The sequence below is a fragment of the Gobius niger genome (genome assembly GCF_951799975.1).
Source record: "Gobius niger genome assembly, contig: SCAFFOLD_117, whole genome shotgun sequence".
Classification (NCBI taxonomy): domain Eukaryota; kingdom Metazoa; phylum Chordata; class Actinopteri; order Gobiiformes; family Gobiidae; genus Gobius; species Gobius niger.
This window is the reverse complement of record NW_027639106.1, coordinates 53,603-76,765: the sequence shown is the minus strand read 5'-3', so window position 1 is coordinate 76,765 and position 23,163 is coordinate 53,603. Positions and strand designations below refer to the sequence as shown.

The 23,163-nt window shown below is 36.3% G+C and overlaps 1 protein-coding gene across 1 annotated transcript; it reads right to left on the bottom strand.

The window, feature by feature from the left end:
• Window positions 1-761: 761 nt before the first annotated feature.
• On the bottom strand, window positions 762-20,571 carry LOC306982886 (gamma-enolase). Its single transcript, XM_079583334.1, has 12 exons — window positions 20,465-20,571; window positions 20,281-20,376; window positions 20,028-20,086; window positions 17,131-17,200; window positions 15,365-15,498; window positions 13,706-13,797; window positions 13,499-13,629; window positions 11,958-12,155; window positions 10,370-10,571; window positions 5,798-5,906; window positions 4,314-4,372; window positions 762-903 (listed from the first exon to the last, which is right to left on the bottom strand). Exons 1-12 carry the CDS (start codon window positions 20,547-20,549, stop codon window positions 834-836), a joined length of 1,305 nt encoding a protein of 434 aa, XP_079439460.1. The 5' UTR covers window positions 20,550-20,571; the 3' UTR covers window positions 762-833.
• Between the last annotated feature and the right edge of the window lie 2,592 nt (window positions 20,572-23,163).

Here is a 23,163-nt window from a genome sequence, read left to right as displayed (position 1 = left end):
TTTCGTGTGTTTGGACTTGGTTTTCGTGTGTTTGGTTTTCGTGTGTTTGGACTTGGTTTTTCGTGTGTTTGGACTTGGTTTTCGTGTGTTTGGACTTGGTTTTTCGTGTGTTTGGACTTGGTTTTCGTGTGTTTGGTTTTCGTGTGTTTGGACTTGGTTTTTCGTGTGTTTGGACTTGGTTTTCGTGTGTTTGGACTTGGTTTTCGTGTGTTTGGACTTGGTTTTTCGTGTGTTTGGACTTGGTTTTTCGTGTGTTTGGACTTGGTTTTCGTGTGTTTGGTTTTCGTGTGTTTGGACTTGGTTTTTCGTGTGTTTGGACTTGGTTTTCGTGTGTTTGGTTTTTCGTGTGTTTGGACTTGGTTTTCGTGTGTTTGGACTTGGTTTTTCGTGTGTTTGGACTTGGTTTTCGTGTGTTTGGACTTGGTTTTCGTGTGTTTGGACTTGGTTTTCGTGTGTTTGGACTTGGTTTTTCGTGAGTTTGGACTTCGTGTGTTTGGACTTCGTGTGTTTGGACTTGGTTTTTCGTGTGTTTGGACTTCGTGTGTTTGGACTTGGTTTTCGTGTGTTTGGACTTCGTGTGTTTAGGTCTCAGTGCAGTGTTCGGTCATGGCTCGTGGCGTTTGCGTGCGGTTGGTTCGTGTGTGAATGTGGCGTTTGCGTGCGGTCGGTTCGTGTGTGAATGTGGCGTTTGCGTGCGGTCGGTTCGTGTGTGAATGTGGCGTCAGTGCGGTTGGTTCGTGTGTGAATGTGGCGTTTGCGTGCGGTTGGTTCGTGTGTGAATGTGGCGTTTGCGTGGCGTGGGTTTTTTATTCCGCCGGGACGCTGAGGTGCGTTCACAGAGCGCTGGGATTCCTGAAGTTGTGTCCCGCGAATCGAGCCTGGTCGCCCAACTCCTCCTCGATCCTGGACACACAGAGTGAAGATGAAGAGTGAGTCATGATGAAGAGTGAGTCATGATGAAGAGTGAGTCATGATGAAGAGTGAGTGAAGATGAATCTGCAGAGGAACCGTTCAGGCGAGACGCTGCAGGAGAACAAGGAATAAGAACACGCTTCTCTTTGACCCGCTGTCATGTTCCGGGCACACAAGCTGACACAAGGGGGCGCCCTTCCAACCTTCTCAGTGTAAATGTGAGTTGACTTTCTTCAGAGTGAGACTTTAGGTCAGACATGAGTGACAGTAACATGAGGCTAAATACAGTGAGCTCTTTGTTTGCAGTAAAAAGGCTGAGGCCTCATTGCTCTTCAGTCACTGAGAAGTGAAGAAGGAAGTCATGGAGCTTCTGCTTTAGACAGAACTTCAGACTCTGCTGCATGTAAGAGTCATATCAAATTCTGAAACTCAAATATGTAGTAAAAACATAATATATGGAGAATTATTATTACAATTGCAAAACGAAAAATATTTGAAAATCCTGTATCTAATCAAAAAATAAGTTTTTTTTTAATTTACTCTCATTCTAAAAAAAAAAAACCCAAACAAACCCAGGTCGTTTGTATCTGCTGTAGGTCATGTGTGTCCCAGTTCCTCTGAGTCGTGGTGCAGCAGGACTGATGTGGACAGATGTTACAGAAGAAGCTCATGAGGTTCATTTCTTCAACAGTTTCTATAGTAACTATTTTCTCCAAAGTAAAAGTAGATCTACCACAGTCCTGTCCACATCTGTCATGGTCCACCAGGACCCACCACGACTAGAGGAACTGGGACAAACATGACTTTACAGCAGATACAAATGGTTAGGGTTTGTTTGGGTTTTTTTTTAGAATGAGAGTAAATAAAAAAAAACACATTTTTTGATTAGATACAGGAATTTCAAATATGTTTCTTTTTGTAATTGTAATAATAATTTTCCATATATTATGTTTTTACTACATATTTAAGTTTCAGAATATGATCTGACTCTTACCTGCAGCAGAAGTCTGAAGTTCTGTCTAAAGCAGAAGCTCCATGACTTCCTTCTTCCTCAGCCTTTTTACTGGAAACAAAGAGCTCACTGTATTTAGCCTCATGTTACTGTCACTCATGTCTGACCTAAAGTCTCACTCTGAAGAAAGTCAACTCACATTTATACTGAGAAGGCTGGAACGGCGCCCCCTTGTGTCACCTTGCAGTGACAGTAGACATCCTTTTAAGACTGAAATTATGATCAAAATAACCCAATAACATTCATTATAACAGACACAGTTTCAGTTTCAGATGGAAAATATTGAATAAAAGTTCCCTATAGTCTCGCGACCCCCTGAAAATGGTTCCGTGACCCACTTTTGGGTCCCGACCCCCCAGTGGAGAATCACTGTTTGTCCTTATATATGACCAAGCGCGATGTTCTGACAGGACATTTTTAAAATACTGACACTATTTCTCGCATTTTAAGAGTACTTTAACAGGTATTTCATCTATTTTTTTCACAATAATATTTCTGAAAACCATCTTGGGGGCCAGAGGTTCTGTGCTACAGGGCCTGATTTGACACCCCTGCTGTAGTTTATTCAAAAGCTAAACAAGATCCCAAATCCTCGAATGAATCTGTCACAAAACCAAACCACACATTAGAACCTGAACATTATTTACATTTCATTGATGAAAATATGGGTAATTTCGGTCGTTTGTTTCCCTCTTCGCCTGCAGCGCTTTAATCAAACCTCCTCTTCCGGTTTTGCATCAGAGCAAAGGAGTCAAACTGAAGTGAACTCCTGCAGAAACAGGTCTGAGTGCGGTTCGGAGGCAGCGAAGCCTCGGTAATAGGTTTAAACAAAGCCGCGCTGTGATTGGCCGAGCCGGAGGCACGGGTTCTCTGTGATTGGCCGGTTTAATCCACTTATGTCATTAAGGATCCGAGCTGAAACTGAGCCTCATCAATCAAGATCTATTTACACATCAGCTCCACGGATCTGCTCACAGGGAGGGCGGGTCTTGTTTAGCCTTTAAAGAAATTCGTTTTTTTGGTTCAAAGCTCAATAAATCCGTCATTAATCATCAATCAATCACCAAGAACACGCCATGGACAACATATTTAGCATATTTAGGATCATTTTAACCTCTTACCACCCGCCAAAACCAAGTGCATTCTCTCCTCTTTGCCATTGTCGCCTTTTTATTTCCCTTATGTGTTTTTGCCATTTTTGTATTACTTTTCTGCTGGATTTTTGTCTTTTTTTTCTGGATTTTAGTCTTTTTTCTGTTGTATTTTTGTCTTTTTTTTTTCTCTGGATTTTTGTCACTTTTTCTCTGGATTTTTGTCATTTTTGCTGGATTTTTGTCATTTTTTGTGCTGGATTTTTGTCATTTTTTTTCTTGATTTTTGTCTTTTTTTGCTGGATTTTTGTCACTTTTTCTCTGGATTTTTGTCACTTTTTTGTGCTGGATTTTTGTCATTTTTTTGCTGGATTTTTGTCATTTTTTGTGCTGGATTTTTGTCTTTTTTTTTGCTGGATTTTTGTCTCTTTTTCTCTGGATTTTTGTCACTTTTTTGTGCTGGATTTTTGTCATTTTTTTGCTGGATTTTTGTCATTTTTTGTGCTGGATTTTTGTCATTTTTTTTCTTGATTTTTGTCATTTTTTGCTGGATTTTTGTCATTTTTTTTTCTGGATTTTTGTCTTTTTTTGCTGGATTTTTGTCTTTTTTCTGCTGGATTTTTGTCATTTTTTTTGCTGGATTTTTGTCATTTTTTTTCTTGATTTTTGTCTTTTTTTGCTGGATTTTTGTCTTTTTTTGCTGGATTTTTGTCACTTTTTCTCTGGATTTTTGTCACTTTTTTGTGCTGGATTTTTGTCATTTTTTTGCTGGATTTTTGTCATTTTTTGTGCTGGATTTTTGTCATTTTTTTTGCTGGATTTTTGTCTCTTTTTCTCTGGATTTTTGTCACTTTTTTGTGCTGGATTTTTGTCATTTTTTTTGCTGGATTTTTGTCATTTTTTTTCTTGATTTTTGTCTTTTTTTGCTGGATTTTTGTCTTTTTTTGCTGGATTTTTGTCACTTTTTCTCTGGATTTTTGTCACTTTTTTGTGCTGGATTTTTGTCATTTTTTTGCTGGATTTTTGTCATTTTTTGTGCTGGATTTTTGTCATTTTTTTTCTTGATTTTTGTCTTTTTTTGCTGGATTTTTGTCACTTTTTTGCTGGATTTTTGTCATTTTCTTGCTGCCCTTTGTCACCTTTTTGTTGAGTTTTTGTCATTTCTGTTGCTGTTTTTTTCTGGATTTTTGTCACTTTTTGCTGGATTTTTGTCACTTTTTTGCTGTTTTCATGAATCAGATCTGTTTTAAAGGTCTGCAGCGTCTCGTCTTTCTACGTTTGTGTAAAGCGAGTCTGACCTCATGAGCTGGTTGTACTTGGCCAGTCGCTCGGACCTGCAGGGGGCGCCGGTCTTGATCTGAAACAAGAGAAGCACAAACACCTTTTTAAGCCTCCTTTTGTAAGAACAGTCACAATGTTTCTTGAATAAGCAAGAAGTTTGGCTGAAGCAAATCACGAATGCACTTGATCAGAATATGCAGCTGGAAACTTCGATCTTAAGAAATCCTTTGTGAAATAAATCATTCAGTTCTTCTCAGTAAACTGGAAACATTTTGGATTAGAGGCTGGACACTGGTTTAAAGGTTGTTAAACGGGGAAGGTACAGGTTTTTAAAATGGGTCAGATTATCTCAGATACTCTCGGCAGGGCTTGTGGGTCCCCCAGGCGTCAGTGCTGGGGCCGAAACTGTTTGTGTAATGTGTATCATCATAACAATAACTACAAATGCAATGGCTGCCATTGCGATTGACTGCGGAATTGCGGGAAGCGAATGCAGAAATTGTATAAACTGTTCAAATTGCATAAATTGCTTAATTTGCATAAACTGGTAAAATGCATAAAATGTCATGTTGCATAAACTGTATAAACTGCATAAAGTGGTAAAATGCATGAATGGGTTAATTTGCATAAATTATGTAAATTGCATAAACGCTTTAAAATGCATTAAGTGGTTAAATCCCATAAAGACGTTACTTTGCATAAATTGTTAATGTTGCATAAACTTTTATATTCCATAAACTGGTCAAACTGTTGAAATGGCCTCAGTGCTTGATTGGCAGAAGCACAAATGGCTGAAAGGCCTGGAGTTTCCCCATTGGCTGGATTCCCCACATACACACCAATCCAAAAATGTCAAACTCTCGTATAAAAAAACTGGAAAACTGCAGAAGGCCATTTTTTTCTCAAAACCCACAAGTTGCAGAAGCTGAACCTGCACAAAGTGCAGAAATTGCAGAAAATGCAGAAAAAAGTGCAGAAAAGCATGGATTTGCGGCAGCCCCATTATAAGTCAATGGGAAAAATCTCCGACATTTTGGCCGATTGCGGAAAAACCGTAAGTTGCAGAAGTCCCAAAAGTAACAGCACCTTCTCCTCAACATGCGGAACGTTTTGATGCATAACTTGCATAAATTGCACAAAGCATGAAGGTGCTGAAAGCTGGAGAAAATCGGGAAAAAGATGGAAGAGGAATAATAATAAAGAACATGAAAACCAATAATTGACTGCGGAAGAATTCCACAGTCAATCAATAAAAATAATATATATATAAATACTATACTATAGTACAGTATTATATAGTATAAATGTAAGATAATAATCACACATGTAGCTCTGTGCTAAACCCACTCCAGAGGATATGACCTGCTCAAATGAATATTTAGCCTCGATGCTACTTACTTTTAGTATCGATATCGTATGGAGGATGTTTTTTTTTATTTTTTATAACCCCACCTCATTGTTTCCCGAGGCTCCTCCCCCTCAGAGCGGCCCGTGCTCTCACCTGTCCAGTGCAGAGTCCCACCACCAGGTCAGCGATGAAAGTGTCCTCTGTCTCTCCCGAGCGGTGACTGACCATCACGCCCCAGCCGTTCGCCTGGGCCAGTTTACACCTGCACCACAGAGGAACACAGAACCTTTAGCTCCACAAACAGAAGAACACAGAACCATTAGCTCCACAAACAGAGGAACACAGAACCTTTAGCCCCACAAACAGAGGAACACAGAACCTTTAGCTCCACAAACAGAAGAACACAGAACCTTTAGCCCCACAAACAGAAGAACACAGAACCTTTAGCTCCACAAACAGAGGAACACAGAACCTTTAGCCCCACAAACAGAGGAACACAGGACCTTTAGCTCCACAAACAGAGGAACACAGGACCTTTAGCTCCACAAACAGAGGAACACAGGACCTTTAGCTCCACAAACAGAGGAACACAGAACCTTCAGCTCCACAAACAGAAGAACACAGAACCTTTAGCTCCACAAACAGAGGAACACAGAACCTTTAGCTCCACAAACAGAAGAACACAGGACCTTTAGCTCCACAAACAGAAGAACACAGAACCTTTAGCTCCACAAACAGAAGAACACAGGACCTTTAGCTCCACAAACAGAAGAACACAGGACCTTTAGCTCCACAAACAGAGGAACACAGAACCTTCAGCTCCACAAACAGAAGAACACAGAACCTTTAGCTCCACAAACAGAAGAACACAGGACCTTTAGCTCCACAAACAGAGGAACACAGGACCTTTAGCCCCACAAACAGAAGAACACGGAACCTTTAGCTCCACAAACAGAAGAACACAGGACCTTTAGCTCCACAAACAGAGGAACACAGAACCTTTAGCTCCACAAACAGAAGAACACAGAACCTTTAGCCCCACAAACAGAAGAACACAGGACCTTTAGCTCCACAAACAGAAGAACACAGGACCTTTAGCCCCACAAACGAGGGTTTAACCTTCACCAGGCCTCAGTACATGACCACATCATGACCCGCTGATGTGGACTTTGTCAGTGTTTACTTAATTTGACACATAATCACTTAGCACTTTTAGGATCATTTTAACCTCTTACCACCCGCCAAAACCAAGTGCATTCTCTCCTCTTTGCCATTGTCGTCACTTTTTATTTCCCTTATGTGTTTTTGCCATTTTTTTCTGGATTTTTATCTTTTTTTGCTGGATTTTTGTCATTTTTTGTGCTGGATTTTTGTCATTTTTTTGCTGGATTTTTGTCATTTTTTTGCTGGATTTTTGTCACTTTTTTCTGGATTTTTGTCTTTTTTTTGTGCTGGATTTTTGTCTTTTTTTCTGGATTTTTGTCATTTTTTTTCTGGATTTTTGTCACTTTTTTGTGCTGGATTTTTGTCACTTTTTTTTTGCTGGATTTTTGTCACTTTTTCTGGATTTTTGTCATTTTTTGCTGGATTTTTGTCACTTTTTTTTTTGCTGGATTTTTGTCACTTTTTCTGGATTTTTGTCATTTTTTGGGGGATTTTTGTCACTTTTTTGCTGGATTTTTGTCACTTTTGGGGGGATTTTTGTCACTTTTTTGTGCTGGATTTTTGTCATTTTTTGCTGGATTTTTGTCACTTTTTTTTTTGCTGGATTTTTGTCACTTTTTTTGCTGGATTTTTGTCATTTTTTGCTGGATTTTTGTCACTTTTTTTGCTGGATTTTTGTCATTTTTTGCTGGATTTTTGTCACTTTTTTTGCTGGATTTTTGTCACTTTTTTTGCTGGATTTTTGTCACTTTTTTTGCTGGATTTTTGTCACTTTTTTTGCTGGATTTTTGTCATTTTTTGCTGGATTTTTGTCACTTTTTTTGCTGGATTTTTGTCACTTTTTTTGCTGGATTTTTGTCATTTTTTGCTGGATTTTTGTCACTTTTTTGTGCTGGACTTTTGTCACTTTTTTTTTTGCTGGATTTTTGTCACTTTTTTTGCTGGATTTTTGTCATTTTTTGCTGGATTTTCGTCACTTTTTTTTTGCTGGATTTTTGTCACTTTTTTTGCTGGATTTTTGTCACTTTTTTTTTTGCTGGATTTTTGTCACTTTTTCTGGATTTTTGTCATTTTTTGGGGGATTTTTGTCACTTTTTTGCTGGATTTTTGTCACTTTTGGGGGGATTTTTGTCACTTTTTTGTGCTGGATTTTTGTCATTTTTTGCTGGATTTTTGTCACTTTTTTTTTTGCTGGATTTTTGTCACTTTTTTTGCTGGATTTTTGTCATTTTTTGCTGGATTTTTGTCACTTTTTTTGCTGGATTTTTGTCATTTTTTGCTGGATTTTTGTCACTTTTTTTGCTGGATTTTTGTCACTTTTTTTGCTGGATTTTTGTCACTTTTTTTGCTGGATTTTTGTCACTTTTTTTGCTGGATTTTTGTCATTTTTTGCTGGATTTTTGTCACTTTTTTTGCTGGATTTTTGTCACTTTTTTTGCTGGATTTTTGTCATTTTTTGCTGGATTTTTGTCACTTTTTTGTGCTGGACTTTTGTCACTTTTTTTTTTGCTGGATTTTTGTCACTTTTTTTGCTGGATTTTTGTCATTTTTTGCTGGATTTTCGTCACTTTTTTTTTGCTGGATTTTTGTCATTTTTTGCTGAATTTTTGTCTTTTTTTGATGGATTTTTGTCACTTTTTTTTGCTGAATTTTTGTCATTTTTTGCTGGATTTTTGTCACTTTTTTTGCTGGATTTTTGTCACTTTTTTGCTGGATTTTGTCATTTTTGGGGGATTTTTGACATTTTTTTTCTACTTTTTTGTCATTTTTTGCTGGATTTTTGTCACTTTTTGGGGGATTTTTGTCCTTTTTTGTGCTGGATTTTTGTCCTTTTTTTTGCTGGATTTTTGTCCCTTTTTTGTGCTGGATTTTTGTCATTATTTTCCGCAGTATTTCGGATGTACTCGTCTCTGTCGGCCGGGTTCTCTGTGCATAAACTGCTGGAGTAAAGCACAGCTCTGCAGGCCTGGATCTGAGCATGTGCAGCAGAACCGCGGCGTGACGGGGCGTTTTAAAGAACTCCTCCCGACACTTTGACAGATGGACAGATCTCGGATGAAGCTGCTCCTCGTCCATCACTTCCCGTCGGCCGTTTCTCTCCCCAAGGCCGAGTGAGCGATGCTTTTATCTGCCGCTCCTCGCGTCGTTTAAAAGATGGAAAACTGGATCCAAGGCCGAGGCCGATAAACACGCCACCAACACGTCAGTAACACGCCAAGAACACGCCATGGACAACATATTTAGCACTTTTAGGATCATTTTAACCTCTTACCACCCGCCAAAACCAAGTGCATTCTCTCCTCTTTGCCATTGTCGCCTTTTTATTTCCCTTATGTGTTTTTGACATTTTTTTAATCACTTTTCTGCTGGATTTTTGTCACTTTTTGGGGGATTTTTGTCACTTTTTTTTTCTGGATTTTTGTTACTTTTTTTCTGGATTTTTGTCACTTTTTTTTTCTGGATTTTTGTTACTTTTTTTCTGGATTTTTGTCTTTTTTTGCTGGATTTTTGTCTTTTTTTGCTGGATTTTTGTCTTTTTTTTGCTGGATTTTTGTCTTTTTTTCTGGATTTTTGTCATTTTTTTTTGGATTTTTGTCACTTTTTTCTGGATTTTTGTCACTTTTTTTCTGGATTTTTGTCTTTTTTTGCTGGATTTTTGTCACTTTTTCTCTGGATTTTTGTCTTTTTTTGCTGGATTTTTGTCATTTTTTTGCTGCCCTTTTGTCACCTTTTTGTTGAGTTTTTGTCATTTTTGTTGCTGTTTTTGATCACTTTTTAGCACTTTTTTGTTTTGTTTACATCCTCATTTTCTTTTTTTCTTTTTTATCGCTGTTGTGAAGAAGCTTTTAGATTTGGAGAACAGGAGAAAACATGTTCAGGTGGGAGTTAAGAGGTTAATGCGTTTGACTCAGTTTGACTGTTTGGCTGTAGATTATTGACATGAGGAAAGAAATGATGGAGTTTTCTGTCATTTTAAGCATAAATGTGCAGATGTTTTCAGAACGAAATGTAAATAATGGCCAGATGTGTTAACCTCTTAACTCCCACCTGAACGGATCACATGTTCTCCAGTTTGGCTTTACCCTAATCAAAAAGCTCCTTGGAAAAAAAGCACCAAAACAGCCACAAAAAATGAGAAGAAAACAAGGATGTAAACGCAGCAAAAATGTGACAAAAATGTGACAAAAATGTGACAAAAAATAAACAAAAATGTGACAAAAATTCAACAAAAATGTGACAAAAATTCAACAAAAATGTGACAAAAATTCAACAAAAATGTGACAAAAATTCAACAAAAATGTGACTGAAAATTAAATAAAATGTGACAAAAACTCAGCAAAAAAATGATAAACAATTGAAATGTGATTAAAAAAAAAAATTTTTAAAAACACAACACAGCAACAACGTGAGGAAAAATATCTGTTTTGTGGGTCTTAGCTTTCAAATGAGGTGTTACACAGGCCTATAGCCACAGGGGGCAGCATGCACTCGGTTTGGGCTTGTGGTTAGAGGTTCATGTTAAAGGGAGGAGAAGCGTCGGGGGGGGGGACAGTGACTCACGCCTGTATGGCCTCGGTGACCGTCCCGATCTGGTTGACCTTGAGCAGGAGGCAGTTGCAGGCGCGCTCCTCCGCCGCCCGCTCGATGCGTTTGGGGTTGGTCACCGTGAGGTCGTCCCCCACCACCTGGATCCCCACGCGGTCCGTGAACCGCGACCAGGCCTCCCAGTCGTCCTGGTCGAACGGGTCCTCGATCGACACCACTGCGGGGACAAAACCAGGGGTTCATCCAGGTGAGGAAACTGCCGACGACAATCCCACGCTGCCCCAGGGCTCACAGTGCAAAACAAAACAGAAAACTCTTTAGAGCCGCTGTGGAGTGAAGAAAATAAAACCCAAAATGCAGGACTGCAGCAAAACTGGTGAAGTTTAATAGACGATGAAAACCAAAATAACTAAAACCGGGGCTGACGTATAGACAATGACGCGACCACATCAAGACCCAGCGGAGGAGGACCCCGGTTCCCCTCCATCCCACCCTAAGCCACTGCCAGACCCCAACCTCCGTTCGAGGTGGGTCCCTTCCGTTCCGGAGCCACCGCTGGACACTGTTCTCCGTCCAGGGTGGGCTCCTCTTGTCCTGCACTGCAAAAAGTGGATTCTCAGCAAGTAAAAAATGTCTTACTTTAAGAAATAAGTTCTTATTTTTTCCCTAAAAAGTAATGTTTTGCCGAGCAAAGTTTTCTTGAGAAAAAAAATCTTATTATAGGAAAAAAAATCTAGCCATTTCTTGTTCAGATACATTTGCTAAAAACATGATAATTTTTCTTGTAACAAGAAAGAAAAACTTTTTGAATCTTACAAAACTCAGATCAACAACTTTTAATGTAAGAACTGATTCTCACAGAGAGAAAATACATTCCATTCTTTAAAGTGGGCGGCTCGGTGGCACAGCGGTTAGAGCCTCAGCTTCACAGCTCGAAGGTCCCGGGTTACTAAATATTAGTGTTTATTAAGAACATTTTGCTCAAAAATGTGTGTAATTTAGAACATTTTGCTTAAATCAAACAACAAGTAAAATATCCACAATGTTTCACTAAATAAGAATGTTTTCCTTAAATTATTCCATTTTCTGAGGACATTTTGCTTAATTCTAGCTATTTATTTGCTTAAATTTAGTGTTTCTTTCTTGTTTTATGATGAGAAAAATATTCTATAAATAAGAATTCTTAGCAAGAAAAAATGTTGACCCCATTGGCAGATTTTTTTTCCTTAAAACAAAGACAAAACGTCTAATTTTAAGATTTTTTTCCCCTTGTTTTTAGAAGGGCACTTTTTGCAATGTGGGGCCACCATCGAACTGGAACCTCGGTCTGGGGTGGTCTCCTGTTCGTGTCCTAGGTCCACTGCGGGACATTGTTCTTCGTCCTGGGTGGGCCCTTCCTGCTCTTATCCCTCTTCGTCACCCGTGGTAGTCTCAGCTGCCTCCTTGTTATCTGAGGTCATCTCACCCACCGCCCGTCCCTGCACCACCTGAGCCCCGCACAGCCTCCACTCCCCCAGACCCGCCTTCTCAGCCTCCGGGGCCTGACTTTTGGGTTTTATTTTCCTCGCTCCACCTCACATCGTGACGAGCGGCGGTGTCATACCCGGGTAGTTGTTGACGAAGCCCTGGTAGATGTCCGCCAGCTCCTCCCCTGAGATGTGGCGTGACGAATCCGGCGGAGATTTGAAGTCCAGGTCGTACTTCCCCTCTCGGTAGAACTCGGACGCCGCCACGTCCATCCCCACGACCACCTTGTCCGTAAACCCCGCCTTCTCGATGGCGGTCTGCAGCAGGTCCAGCGCTGCGGTCACAGAAATGTCCAGTTTTTACCAGTCATTTTATCCAACGACTAAATCTAAATGTGTGGTTTTATTTTATGATGTTTTAGTTACAGTGACAAAGCGACTGACAGCACAAGGGACCAATCAGAGGAGGCGCTTAGCGTTCACTGGTTTAACCCCTTAACTCCCACCTGAACCGAGCACATTTTCTCCAGTTTGGCTTTACCCCAATCCAAAAGCTTCTGGGAAAAAAGCTGTGAAAATAGCGACAAAACTGAGACGAAAACAATGATGGAAATGTGACAAAAAGGTCACAAAAATGTCACAAGAAATTGACGAAAAATTGACAAAAATTGACAAAATGTTACAAAAAAATTGACAAAAATGTGATACAAAAAATGGACAAAAAAATGACAAAGATTTTATAAAAAAATGACGAAAAAATGTCAAAAATGTGACAAAAATTTGATAAAAATTGGACAAAAAAATGACAAAAATATGATAAAAAATTTATGAAAATATGACAAAATGTCAAATGTGATGAAAATTTAACATAAAAATGGCAAAAAAAATGACCAGGATTTTATAAAAAAAATTACAAAAAAATTACAAAAAAATTACAAAAATGTGACAAAAAAATGACAAAAATATGACAAAAAAATGACAAAAAATGACACTAATGTGATAAAAATTTGACAAAAAAATTTAAAAAATGACAAAGATTTTATAAAAAAATTACGAAAAAATGTCGAAAATGTGACAAAAATGTGATAAAATTTGACCAAAAAATGACAAAAATGTGACAAAAAAATTACACAAATGTGATAAAAATGTGACAAAAAAATGACAAAAATGTGATAAAATTTGACCAAAAAATGACAAAGATTTTATAAAAAAAATTACGAAAAAATGACAAAAATGTGATAAAAATTGGACCAAAAAAATACAAAAATGTGACAAAAAAATTACAAAAATGTGATAAAAATTTGACAAAAAATTGGCAAAAAAATGACAAAAATGTGACGAAGGAGCTTTGGTCAGATGATATTTTTTTTTTACTTTTTGGCCCAAATGCAAAACGTTATATATGGAGCAAACCTAACACTGCTCATGGTCCTGAGTGCACCATCCCCAATGTCAAATATACGGGGGGGGAGCATCATGCTGTGGGGCTGCTTTTCCTCAGCGGGGACTGGGAAGATTGTGAGAATAGTTGTGAAGATGGATGGAGCCAAATATGGGGACATTTTGGAGGAAAACCTGCTGGAGTTGTTGTTGATCACCCAAAGATCCTCTCGGTTCAGGCGGGGGTTACGAGGTGAAATGACCCTGGATGGGTTTCCTACTCTCTGATGCTCCTCACCTTCGCTGTTCTCCAGGATGTTGGGAGCGAAGCCGCCCTCGTCGCCCACGTTGGTGGCGTCCTGTCCGTACTTCTGCTGGATCACTCCCTTCAGCGTGTGGTACAGCTCCGCGCCTATCCTCAGGGCCTCCCTACAAGCAGAGGGGGGGCCGTCAGCGGGGAGGGGGGGGGGGCGGGAACATGTAAACCTGTAAGAAGTGACTTTACTTGAAGGACTCGGCTCCGACCGGCAGAACCATGAACTCCTGCATGGCCAGTTTGTTCCCGGCGTGCGAGCCGCCGTTGATCACGTTAAAGGCCTGGACACAGAGAGGAGTTAGACGGACACGCCGTCACAGAGCAGGGCCGAGAGGAAACCATTCAGCTGGAAATAAGTTTCTACAGATTAAGGATGTTTTACCTCGATTTCAGTAAAGTAAGAAATATGAGACAAGAGGATGGAAATTAGCTTTAGCGAATTACAATACAAAAATACAATACAATAAATACAATACAAAAATACAATACAATGATAAAAGTGAAATACAATCTAAGAAATGTAATGAAGATAAAATTCAAATAAATAAATAAAAGTAAAATGAAATACAAAAAGGTGAAAATAAAAATCTAAAATAAAAAGTCTAATAAAGTAAAAGGAAAAACAAATAAATACAAATAAAATATAAAATAAAAATTCAAATAAATAAATACAAGTAAAATGAAATACAAATAAATTAAAATTAAAATATAAAATTAAAATAAAAAGTAAAACTAAATACAAATACATTTAAATAAAAATATAAAATAAAATTCTAATAAATAAAGTAAAATGAAATATGAATACATTAAAATTAAAATATAATATTAAAATAAAAAGTAAAATGAAATACTATGGGAGGCCGTTTAGGAAAAAAACACTTTACAAATGTGAAAAAACACAACAAAAATCACAGGTTTACACAGTAGATGGCGCACTTGTACATTGTTTGTGTTTGAAACATGTTCAAATCCACTGCCTACACAATAATGAAGAGCAAAATGTGCATTAATTCTGCTAGAATTAAAAATGCATTTTTTCACATCGAAAATGAACTTTTTTTTTCTTTACTTTTAACTTTTTACGAGCTTACCCGTCTATATATTTTTTTTTTTACATTTTTACAATGATCGTAATACAAAAATGCATGTATTTATTTTTTTTCCAACATTCCGGTTGCACCGGAAGTTTTTTTTTTTTTTTTTTTATTTAAAAAATAAATAAAAATAAAAAATAAAGATCTGAGGTGAACTTTGAAAGAAAAAAAAAAAACACGTTTATTTTCGATGTGAAAAAACCTGCAGCATTTTCAAGATCTTCAATGTAAAAAAAAACAAAAAATGCATTTTTAATTCTAAACATTTTCTATACATTTTGCTCTTCATTATTGTGTAGGCAGTGTATGAAGTGTTTCAGACACAAACAATGTACAAGAGCGCCATCTAATGTACAAACCTGTGATTTTTGTTGTGTTTTTTCACATGTGTAATGGGTGTTCTTTCATTTTCAATGTGTTTTTTCCTAAACGGCCTCCCATAAAATACAAATAAATACAAATAAAATATAAAATGAAAAATCAAGTAAATAAATAAAAGTAAAATGAAATACAAAAAAGTGAAAATAAAAATATTAAATAAAAATTCTAATAAAGTAAAATAAAATACAAATACATTTAAAAACATAAAATAAAAATACAATAAATTAAATAATAAAATAGTATAAAAATAAAATGATTTAATTACTAGATAGTTGGAAGTAAAATAAACCAACATAATGAACTAAATCAAAATAAAATAACTAATCATTATAGTTTTCAGTGCAGTTAGTCTGAGTCGTGTCCCGGGACTCACGGGGACGGGAAGGACCAGCTCGGTGTTTCCCGCCAGGTCAGCGATGTGTCTGTACAGAGGCACCTCCTTCTCGGCCGCGCCCGCTTTGCACACGGCCAGAGACACGCCCAGGATGGCGTTGGCGCCGAACTGAGCTGCAACGACAGGCGGACGGAAACGTCAAATCGACTTCTGAACGAGAGACGTGAAGCCGGGGGCGGACCAGCCAGAGGGGCCACCGGTCCCGCCTCAACCGAGCTTTACCCAAATCTAAAAGCTAAAAAGAAAAGCATCAAAATAGCGAGAAAAAGAGGATGAAAACATGGGAAAAACACGGACAAAAAAACACAACAAAAAATGATGGAAAAATAATTAAAAAAACAACAAAAATATGACAAAAATGTGGCGACGTGACGAAAAGTTTCCATCACTTTTGTAGGTCTTAGCTTTCAAATGAGGCGTTACATTGTTGATCTCCAGTCGAGACGCTTTTAGATTTGGGTAAAGCCCAGTATAAAAACACATGAATCTAAAAGGAATTCTGTGGAGTATGGTGCACCACAAGGTTCAATTTTTCCATTTTATTATTTATTATTAATGATTTTGCTTCTGTTTCCACGACCACCTTTCCCGCTCTTTTTGCTGATGATGCCGATCAAAAAAGTAATAATAAAAAGCTGACCTGGGGAAAATGCACTCGTTAATGTTAAGGCGGGTGCTTTAACCTCTTAACTCCCACCTGAACGAGCACATTTTCTCCAGTTTGGCTTTACCCCAATCAAAAGATTATTGGGAAAAAAGCATCAAAAATGTAACAAAAATTCAACGATAATGTGACAAAAAAATGACAAAAATTCAACTAAAATGTAACAAAAATGTGACAAAAATTCGACAAAAATTCAACAAAAATTCAACAAAAATGTAACAAAACTCATAAAAATGTAACAAAAAAATTACAAAAATTCAACAAAAAAAATAACAAAAATTCAACAAAAATGTAACAAAAATTCAACAAAAATTCAACAAAAATTCAACAAAAATTTAACAAAAATTTAACAAAAATTCAACAAAAATTCAACAAAAATTCGACAAAAATTCAACAAAAATTCAACAAAAATTTAACAAAACTCAAAAAAATGTAACAAAAAAATTACAAAAATTCAACAAAAAAAATAACAAAAAATCAACAAAAATGTAACTAAAATTCAACAAAAATTCAACAAAAATTCAACAAAAATTTAACAAAAATTCAACAAAAATTCAACAAAAAATTAACAAAAATTCAACAAAAATTCAACAAAAATTCAACAAAAATTCAACAAAAATTCAACAAAAACTCAAAAAAATTCAACAACAAAAAATACAAAAATTCAACAAAAATGTAACAAAAATTCAACAAAAATTCAACAAAAAGTGACAAAAATGTCACAAAAAAAATAAATAAATAAATAAAAACAAACAGAAGGTGACACAACTCAGCAACAACGTGAGGAAAAAAGATCAGTTTTGTGGGTCTTAGCTTTCAAATGAGGTGTTACACAGCCAAAAGAGGACAGAATGTGTTTGGTTTAGGCGGTTGGTTAGAGGTTAAAATATGTATTTGTGGAAGTGTCACAATTACGCTAATTTGGGCCAGGCTGGTCAGAGTCCAGGGCTGTTTTTCAGTCCCTGTCCTGCCCCTGCCTGAAGCTGAAGTTTAAAACGATTGTCGGAAAAATACATTTGCAACAACAACAAACGAGTGCGGTAAATAAAGCATTATGATGAGAAAGTTAAAGGCGAGTTACATTTGTTCTCCGTCCCGTCCATCTCGATCATCAGGTTGTCCAGCTGCTCCTGCTCCACCACACTCACGCCCTGCAGATATAACTCCATCACAAACATGTATGTGCAAAAAATGTTCTATCAGACCAGCGGGTTTATCCTTCATACCTGACCGTTTCTACTTTTTTTTTTTTAGTTTAGTTCATTTCGAACAATTTAAAAACAATGATAATACAAGTAATGGATGCCAACACAGCACTTGCTCAAAAAGGAGTGGGTTGAAGTGCGACCTTATTTAGTCCCGCCCCCTTTGAAATTCTTGTGACCCCTTAATCTACACCCTTCCTCCTGTTGTGGAAAGAAATCCTGAATACTGGCTGGTAATAGGTCATTTTTAGCTTTAAACATCATTATTGCGGTGAAATAATTGATTAGATCCTTCAGTTTAAGTAGATTTGACTTTAGGAAAAGAGGGTGAGTGTGATCTCTGTATCCTGCATTATGAATTACACAAATTGCTCTTACTACTTACGTTACTTGCAGACATGGACTGTATAAGACACATCTATTTACTATTTAAGTGTTTGCACATTTCCCACCTATTCTGCACACACACAGTGGGAGCTGACTGTAGTAACATGTGAATTTCTCCATTGTGAGATCAACAAAGTATTATCTTATTTTATCTTAGAATAGAAACATGTTTAACTTTATTTCAATAAAATAAATAAATGTATTCTCTGAAGTGTTTTTTTAAGGTAATCTCACTGCATTTAATTTAGTTAAATGAAAATTAATTAAATTGGAATTAAAGAATTAAATTCAAAATTAATCTAAATTAAAAAAGAAATTGAAAATTGAAAAAAAATTGAAAAAAATTGAAAATTGAAAAAAAAAATTTAGAATAGAAACATGTTTCCCTTTATTTCAGTAAAATAAAATAAAATAAAATAAAAGTATTCTCTGAAGTGTTTTCTGAAGGCAATCTCACATTATTTAATTAAGTTAAATGAAAATTAATTAAATTGGAATTAACACATTAAATTCGAAATTAACATAAATTAAAAAAGAAATTGAAAATTGAAAAAAAAATGAAAAAAAATTGAAAATTGAAAAAATTTTAAAAAAACAACAACTTAGAAACATGTTCCCCTTTATTTCAGTAAAATAAATAAATGTATTCTCTGAAGTGTTTTTTTTTTAAAGGTAATCTCACTGCATTTAATTAAGTTAAATGAAAATAAATTAAATTGGAATTAAATGAATTAAATTCTAAATTAATCTAAATTAAAAAAGAAATTGAAAATTGAAAAAAAAAAAAAAAATTGAAAATTGAAAAAAAAAACTTAGAATAGAACCATGTTTCCCTTTATTTCAGTAAAATAAAATAAAATAAAAGTATTCTCTGAAGTGTTTTTTTTTCCCGAAGGCAATCTCACATTATTTAATTAAGTTAAATGAAAATTAATTAAATTGGAATTAACACATTAAATTCGAAATTAACATAAATTAAAAAAGAAATTGAAAATTGAAAAAAAAAATGAAAAAAATTGAAAATTGAAAAAATTGAAAAAAAACAACAACTTAGAAACATGTTTCCCTTTATTTCAGTAAAATAAATAAATGTATTCTCTGAAGTGTTTTTTTTTTAAAGGTAATCTCACTGCATTTAATTAAGTTAAATGAAAATAAATTAAATTGGAATTAAATGAATTAAATTCGAAATTAATCTAAATTAAAAAAGAAATTGAAAATTGAAAAAAAAAGAAAAATTGAAAATTGAAAAAAAAAAATTAGAATAGAACCATGTTTCCCTTTATTTCAGTAAAATAAAATAAAATAAAAGTATTCTCTGAAGTGTTTTTTTTTTCCCGAAGGCAATCTCACATTATTTAATTAAGTTAAATGAAAATTAATTAAATTGGAATTAACACATTAAATTCGAAATTAACATAAATTAAAAAAGAAATTGAAAATTGAAAAAAAAAATGAAAAAAATTGAAAATTGAAAAAATTGAAAAAAAACAACAACTTAGAAACATGTTTCCCTTTATTTCAGTAAAATAAATAAATGTATTCTCTGAAGTGTTTTTTTTTTAAAGGTAATCTCACTGCATTTAATTAAGTTCAATGAAAATAAATTAAATTTCATTTAATTTAGATAGAACCATAGAATTTAGATAGAACCATAGAACCAAATAAAGGGAAACCATGTTTCCCTTTATTTCAGTAAAATAAAATAAAATAAAAGTAAAAGTGTTTTTTTTTCCCGAAGGCAATCTCACATTATTTAATTAAGTTAAATGAAAATTAATTAAATTGGAATTCAACAATTTAAATTCGAAATAACATAAATTAAAGAAATTGAAAATTGAAAAAAAAATTGAAAAAAAATTGAAAATTGAAAAAATCGAAAAAAATTGAAATAAATTGAAAATTTAAAAAATTTTAAAAAAAAAACTTACATTTGAAACATGTTTCCCTTTATTTCAGTAAAATAAATAAATGTATTCTCTGAAGTGTTTTTTTAAAGGTAATCTCACTGCATTTAATTAAGTTAAATGAAAATGAATTAAATTGGAATTAAATTAATTAAATTCGAAATTGATATAAATTAAAAAAGAAATTGAAAATTGAAAAAAATTGAAAAAAATTTGAAAAAAAATTTGAAAAAAAATTTGAAAAAAAAATGAAAATTGAAAAAAACAAGAAAAATGACACAAAACCTGAAACTATTTAAATAAAATACAACAATACAAATTCAAATTAAATAGATTATTTTTTAAAAATACGGATAGATAAAACAAAAAAAAAAGAAAAATGAAATGTAAAATAAACAAGCCTAAACCTGAAACTGCCGTGTATGAAAAAAACTGGTCTGATAGAAAATAAAACTGATGTTGCAGCATTTGAGACGAACCGAGGCGATGAGCGCCGGCCCCAGAGTGTCGTTAATGTGTCCCACGGCCTTCAGGACTCCTGCAGGACAGAGGGACAGAGGGTCAGAGGGACAGAGGGTCAGAGGGACAGAGGGACAGAGGGACAGAGGGACAGAGGGACAGAGGGACAGAGGGACAGAGGGTCAGAGGGACAGAGGGTCAGAGGGACAGAGGGACAGGGGGTCAGAGTATGGGACGTTTGAACACAGAGGACAGAGGCGGCGAGTGTGGGACCTTTGCCCTTGTAGCGACTCTTGTCTCCATCGCGAAGCTCCAGCGCCTCGTAGATCCCGGTGGAGGCTCCGCTGGGGACGGCCGCCCGGAACAGGCCTGGGGGAGGACAGAGGGGGAGAGGGGGGGGGGGAGATGTTTGTTTCTCCTTCGTTGGACAGTAGTGGATAGAGGGGAGAGTCCTGACCTTTGTCCGTGCGCAGGTCGACCTCCACCGTGGGATTCCCTCTGGAGTCGAGGATTTCCCGAGCCACGACACTCACGATCGACATCCTGCAGGTCAGAGGTCAGAGGTCAGAGGTCAGAGGTCAGAGGTCAGAGGTCACTCTCAGGCTGGGGGCGGAGCAATACGAGCGTGAGCCGTCATTAGAAAGCGCTTTAAAAACAGCTCTGATTCTGTAAGAGGAGATCAGGGAATCCAGATCTTTGAGAATTGCTAGGATGTGCTGGAGAAGGCTTTGCACAGTGGTCACACTCTCCCGTCATCAATACAAGCTCTAACTCTGGATCGTTAAAGAAGCTAAAGGCAGAACGAGCAGGTCGCAGGTAATTCATTTTGTGGTGGATTTTCTTTAACCTCTTACCCCCCGCCAAAACCAAAGGCATTCTCTCCTCTTTGCCATCGTCGTCACTTATTATTTCCCTTTGTGTTTTTGTCATTTTTTTAACGGCACTTTTGTCACTTTTTTGCTGGATTTTTGTCTTTTTTTTGCTGGATTTTTGACATTTTTTGCTGGATTTTTGTCATTTTTTTACTGAATTTTTTCATTTTTTTTGCTGGATTTTTGTCTTTTTTCTGCTGGATTTTTTCATTTTTTTGCTGGATTTTTTTTTTTTTTTTGCTGGATTTTTATCATTTGTTTGCTGGATTTTTGTCTTTTTTTTAACTGAATTTGTGCCATTTTGTGCTGGATTTTTGACATTTTTTGCTGAATTTTAGTCTTTTTTTTGCTGATTTTTTGTCTTTTTTTTTGCTGGATTTTTGTCTTTTTTTGCTGAATTTTAGTCTTTTTTTTGCTGAATTTTAGTCTTTTTTTGCTGAATTTTTGTCTTTTTTTGCTGGATTTTTGTCTTTTTTTGCTGGATTTTAGTCTTTTTTTTGCTGGATTTTTTTTTTTTTTGCTGGATTTTTGTCTTTTTTTTGCTGGATTTTTGCCACTTTTTTGCTGGATTTTTTTCATTTTTTGTTGGATTTTTTTCACTTTTTTCCTGGATTTTTTTTACTTTTGTCAATTCACATCCTCATTTTCTTCTCGTTTTTTTTGTCGCCATTTTGAAGAAGCTTTTAGATTTGGAGAACAGGAGAAAACATGTTCAGGTGGGAGTTAAGAGGTTAACAGAGCCGAGCAGGGTTTGTATCGGGGCTCGGCCTATACGGCTTCAGTCTCAGGCTTTTGTTTTAGATTTGGGTAAAGCCAAACTGGAGAGAATGCGCTCGGCTCAGGCAGTGGCTGAAGGGGTTCGACTGTCGAGTCTGGTTTCACTGAAGCACGTCGTAAAAAACGGTCCCTCTGGGAAACTCTTTGACTTATTCAGCAGAGAAGCAGGAGCGGCTCAAAATAGGAGCCTGCCTGAAGTTGAAAGCCCAGCCCTTCTCCTCCTCCTCCTCCTCCTCCCCCCCCTCCTCCTCCTCCTCCTCCTCCTCCTCCTCCTCCTCCTCCTCCTCCTCCTCCTCCTCCTCCTCCTCCTCCTCCTCCTCCTCCTCCTCCTCCTCCTCCTCAGCAGCCGCGCCCTCACACTGCAGGTCCCGCCGCTGCCAACGCGCACAGACTCATCTGATCTGAGGAGGTTTCACCGAGGGAGGGGGGGAATAAATAATGAAACAGCAGAAGAAGAGACAGAGGCAGGAAGTGCTGCTGGGACAGAGGTTTAAACTGGGACAGAGGTTTGATATGGGACAGTTTAAACAAAAGTGCCTCGTTTTCCTGAATCTTCTAGTGTGTATTGGGCCTCCGGGTCAGAGCAGGAAAGTTGCAATTGTGGTTTTCGGGAGGATCATCCCATTAACACTTGTGTTACCCCCAGAGGGACGACGGGGAGGATTTATTGAGGTAAACAAGTTACTGAGTGCTGCTTTAAATGTATGTTTTTAAAAGAGGAAAAACATACATTACACCAGTTTCTGATCCAGGGCGTGATATTTACTTCACAAACGTTGTATATGTTTATTTAACCTCTTAACTTCCACCTGAACGGATCCCGTTTTCTCCAGTTTGGCTTTACCCGAATCAAAAAGCTTCTTGGGGAAAAAGCAGCAAAATAGCCACAAAAAATGAGAAGAAAACAAGGATGTAACGCAACAAAAATGTGTCAAAAATTCAACAAAAATGTGACAAAAATTCAACAAAAATGTGACAAAAATTCTACAAAGATGTGACAAAAATTCAACAAAAATGTGACAAAAATGTGACAAAAAAGTGACAAAAAAGTGACAAAAATGTGACAAAAATGTGACAAAAATGTGACAAAAATTCAACAAAAAAGTGACAAAAATTCAACAAAACTGTGACAAAAATTCAACAAAAATTCAACAAAAATTCAACAAAAATTCAACAAAAGTGCGACAAAAACTCAACAAAAATGTGACAAAAAGAACATGATTCATAACATGCTAAAGGTGATGCTGAGGCTGTGACTGAAAGTTAGACGAGCCGTCCCGCACCAGAGTCCAGTGTGGGTGTTTTTTATTTTATTTTATCATCATTATTATCTGTAATAAAGATCTCAGCCGTCGTCTATTGACTTTAGTGTGATTATACTTGAAATAGAGTGTCCTGTAGTCCAGCCTTTTTTCAGCCAACAAAATACTAAATAGTCATGTTTTAGTCATTACAATTCAAGTAACTCGAGCTACAAGTGCATTTAACTGATGTGTATTTATGCACA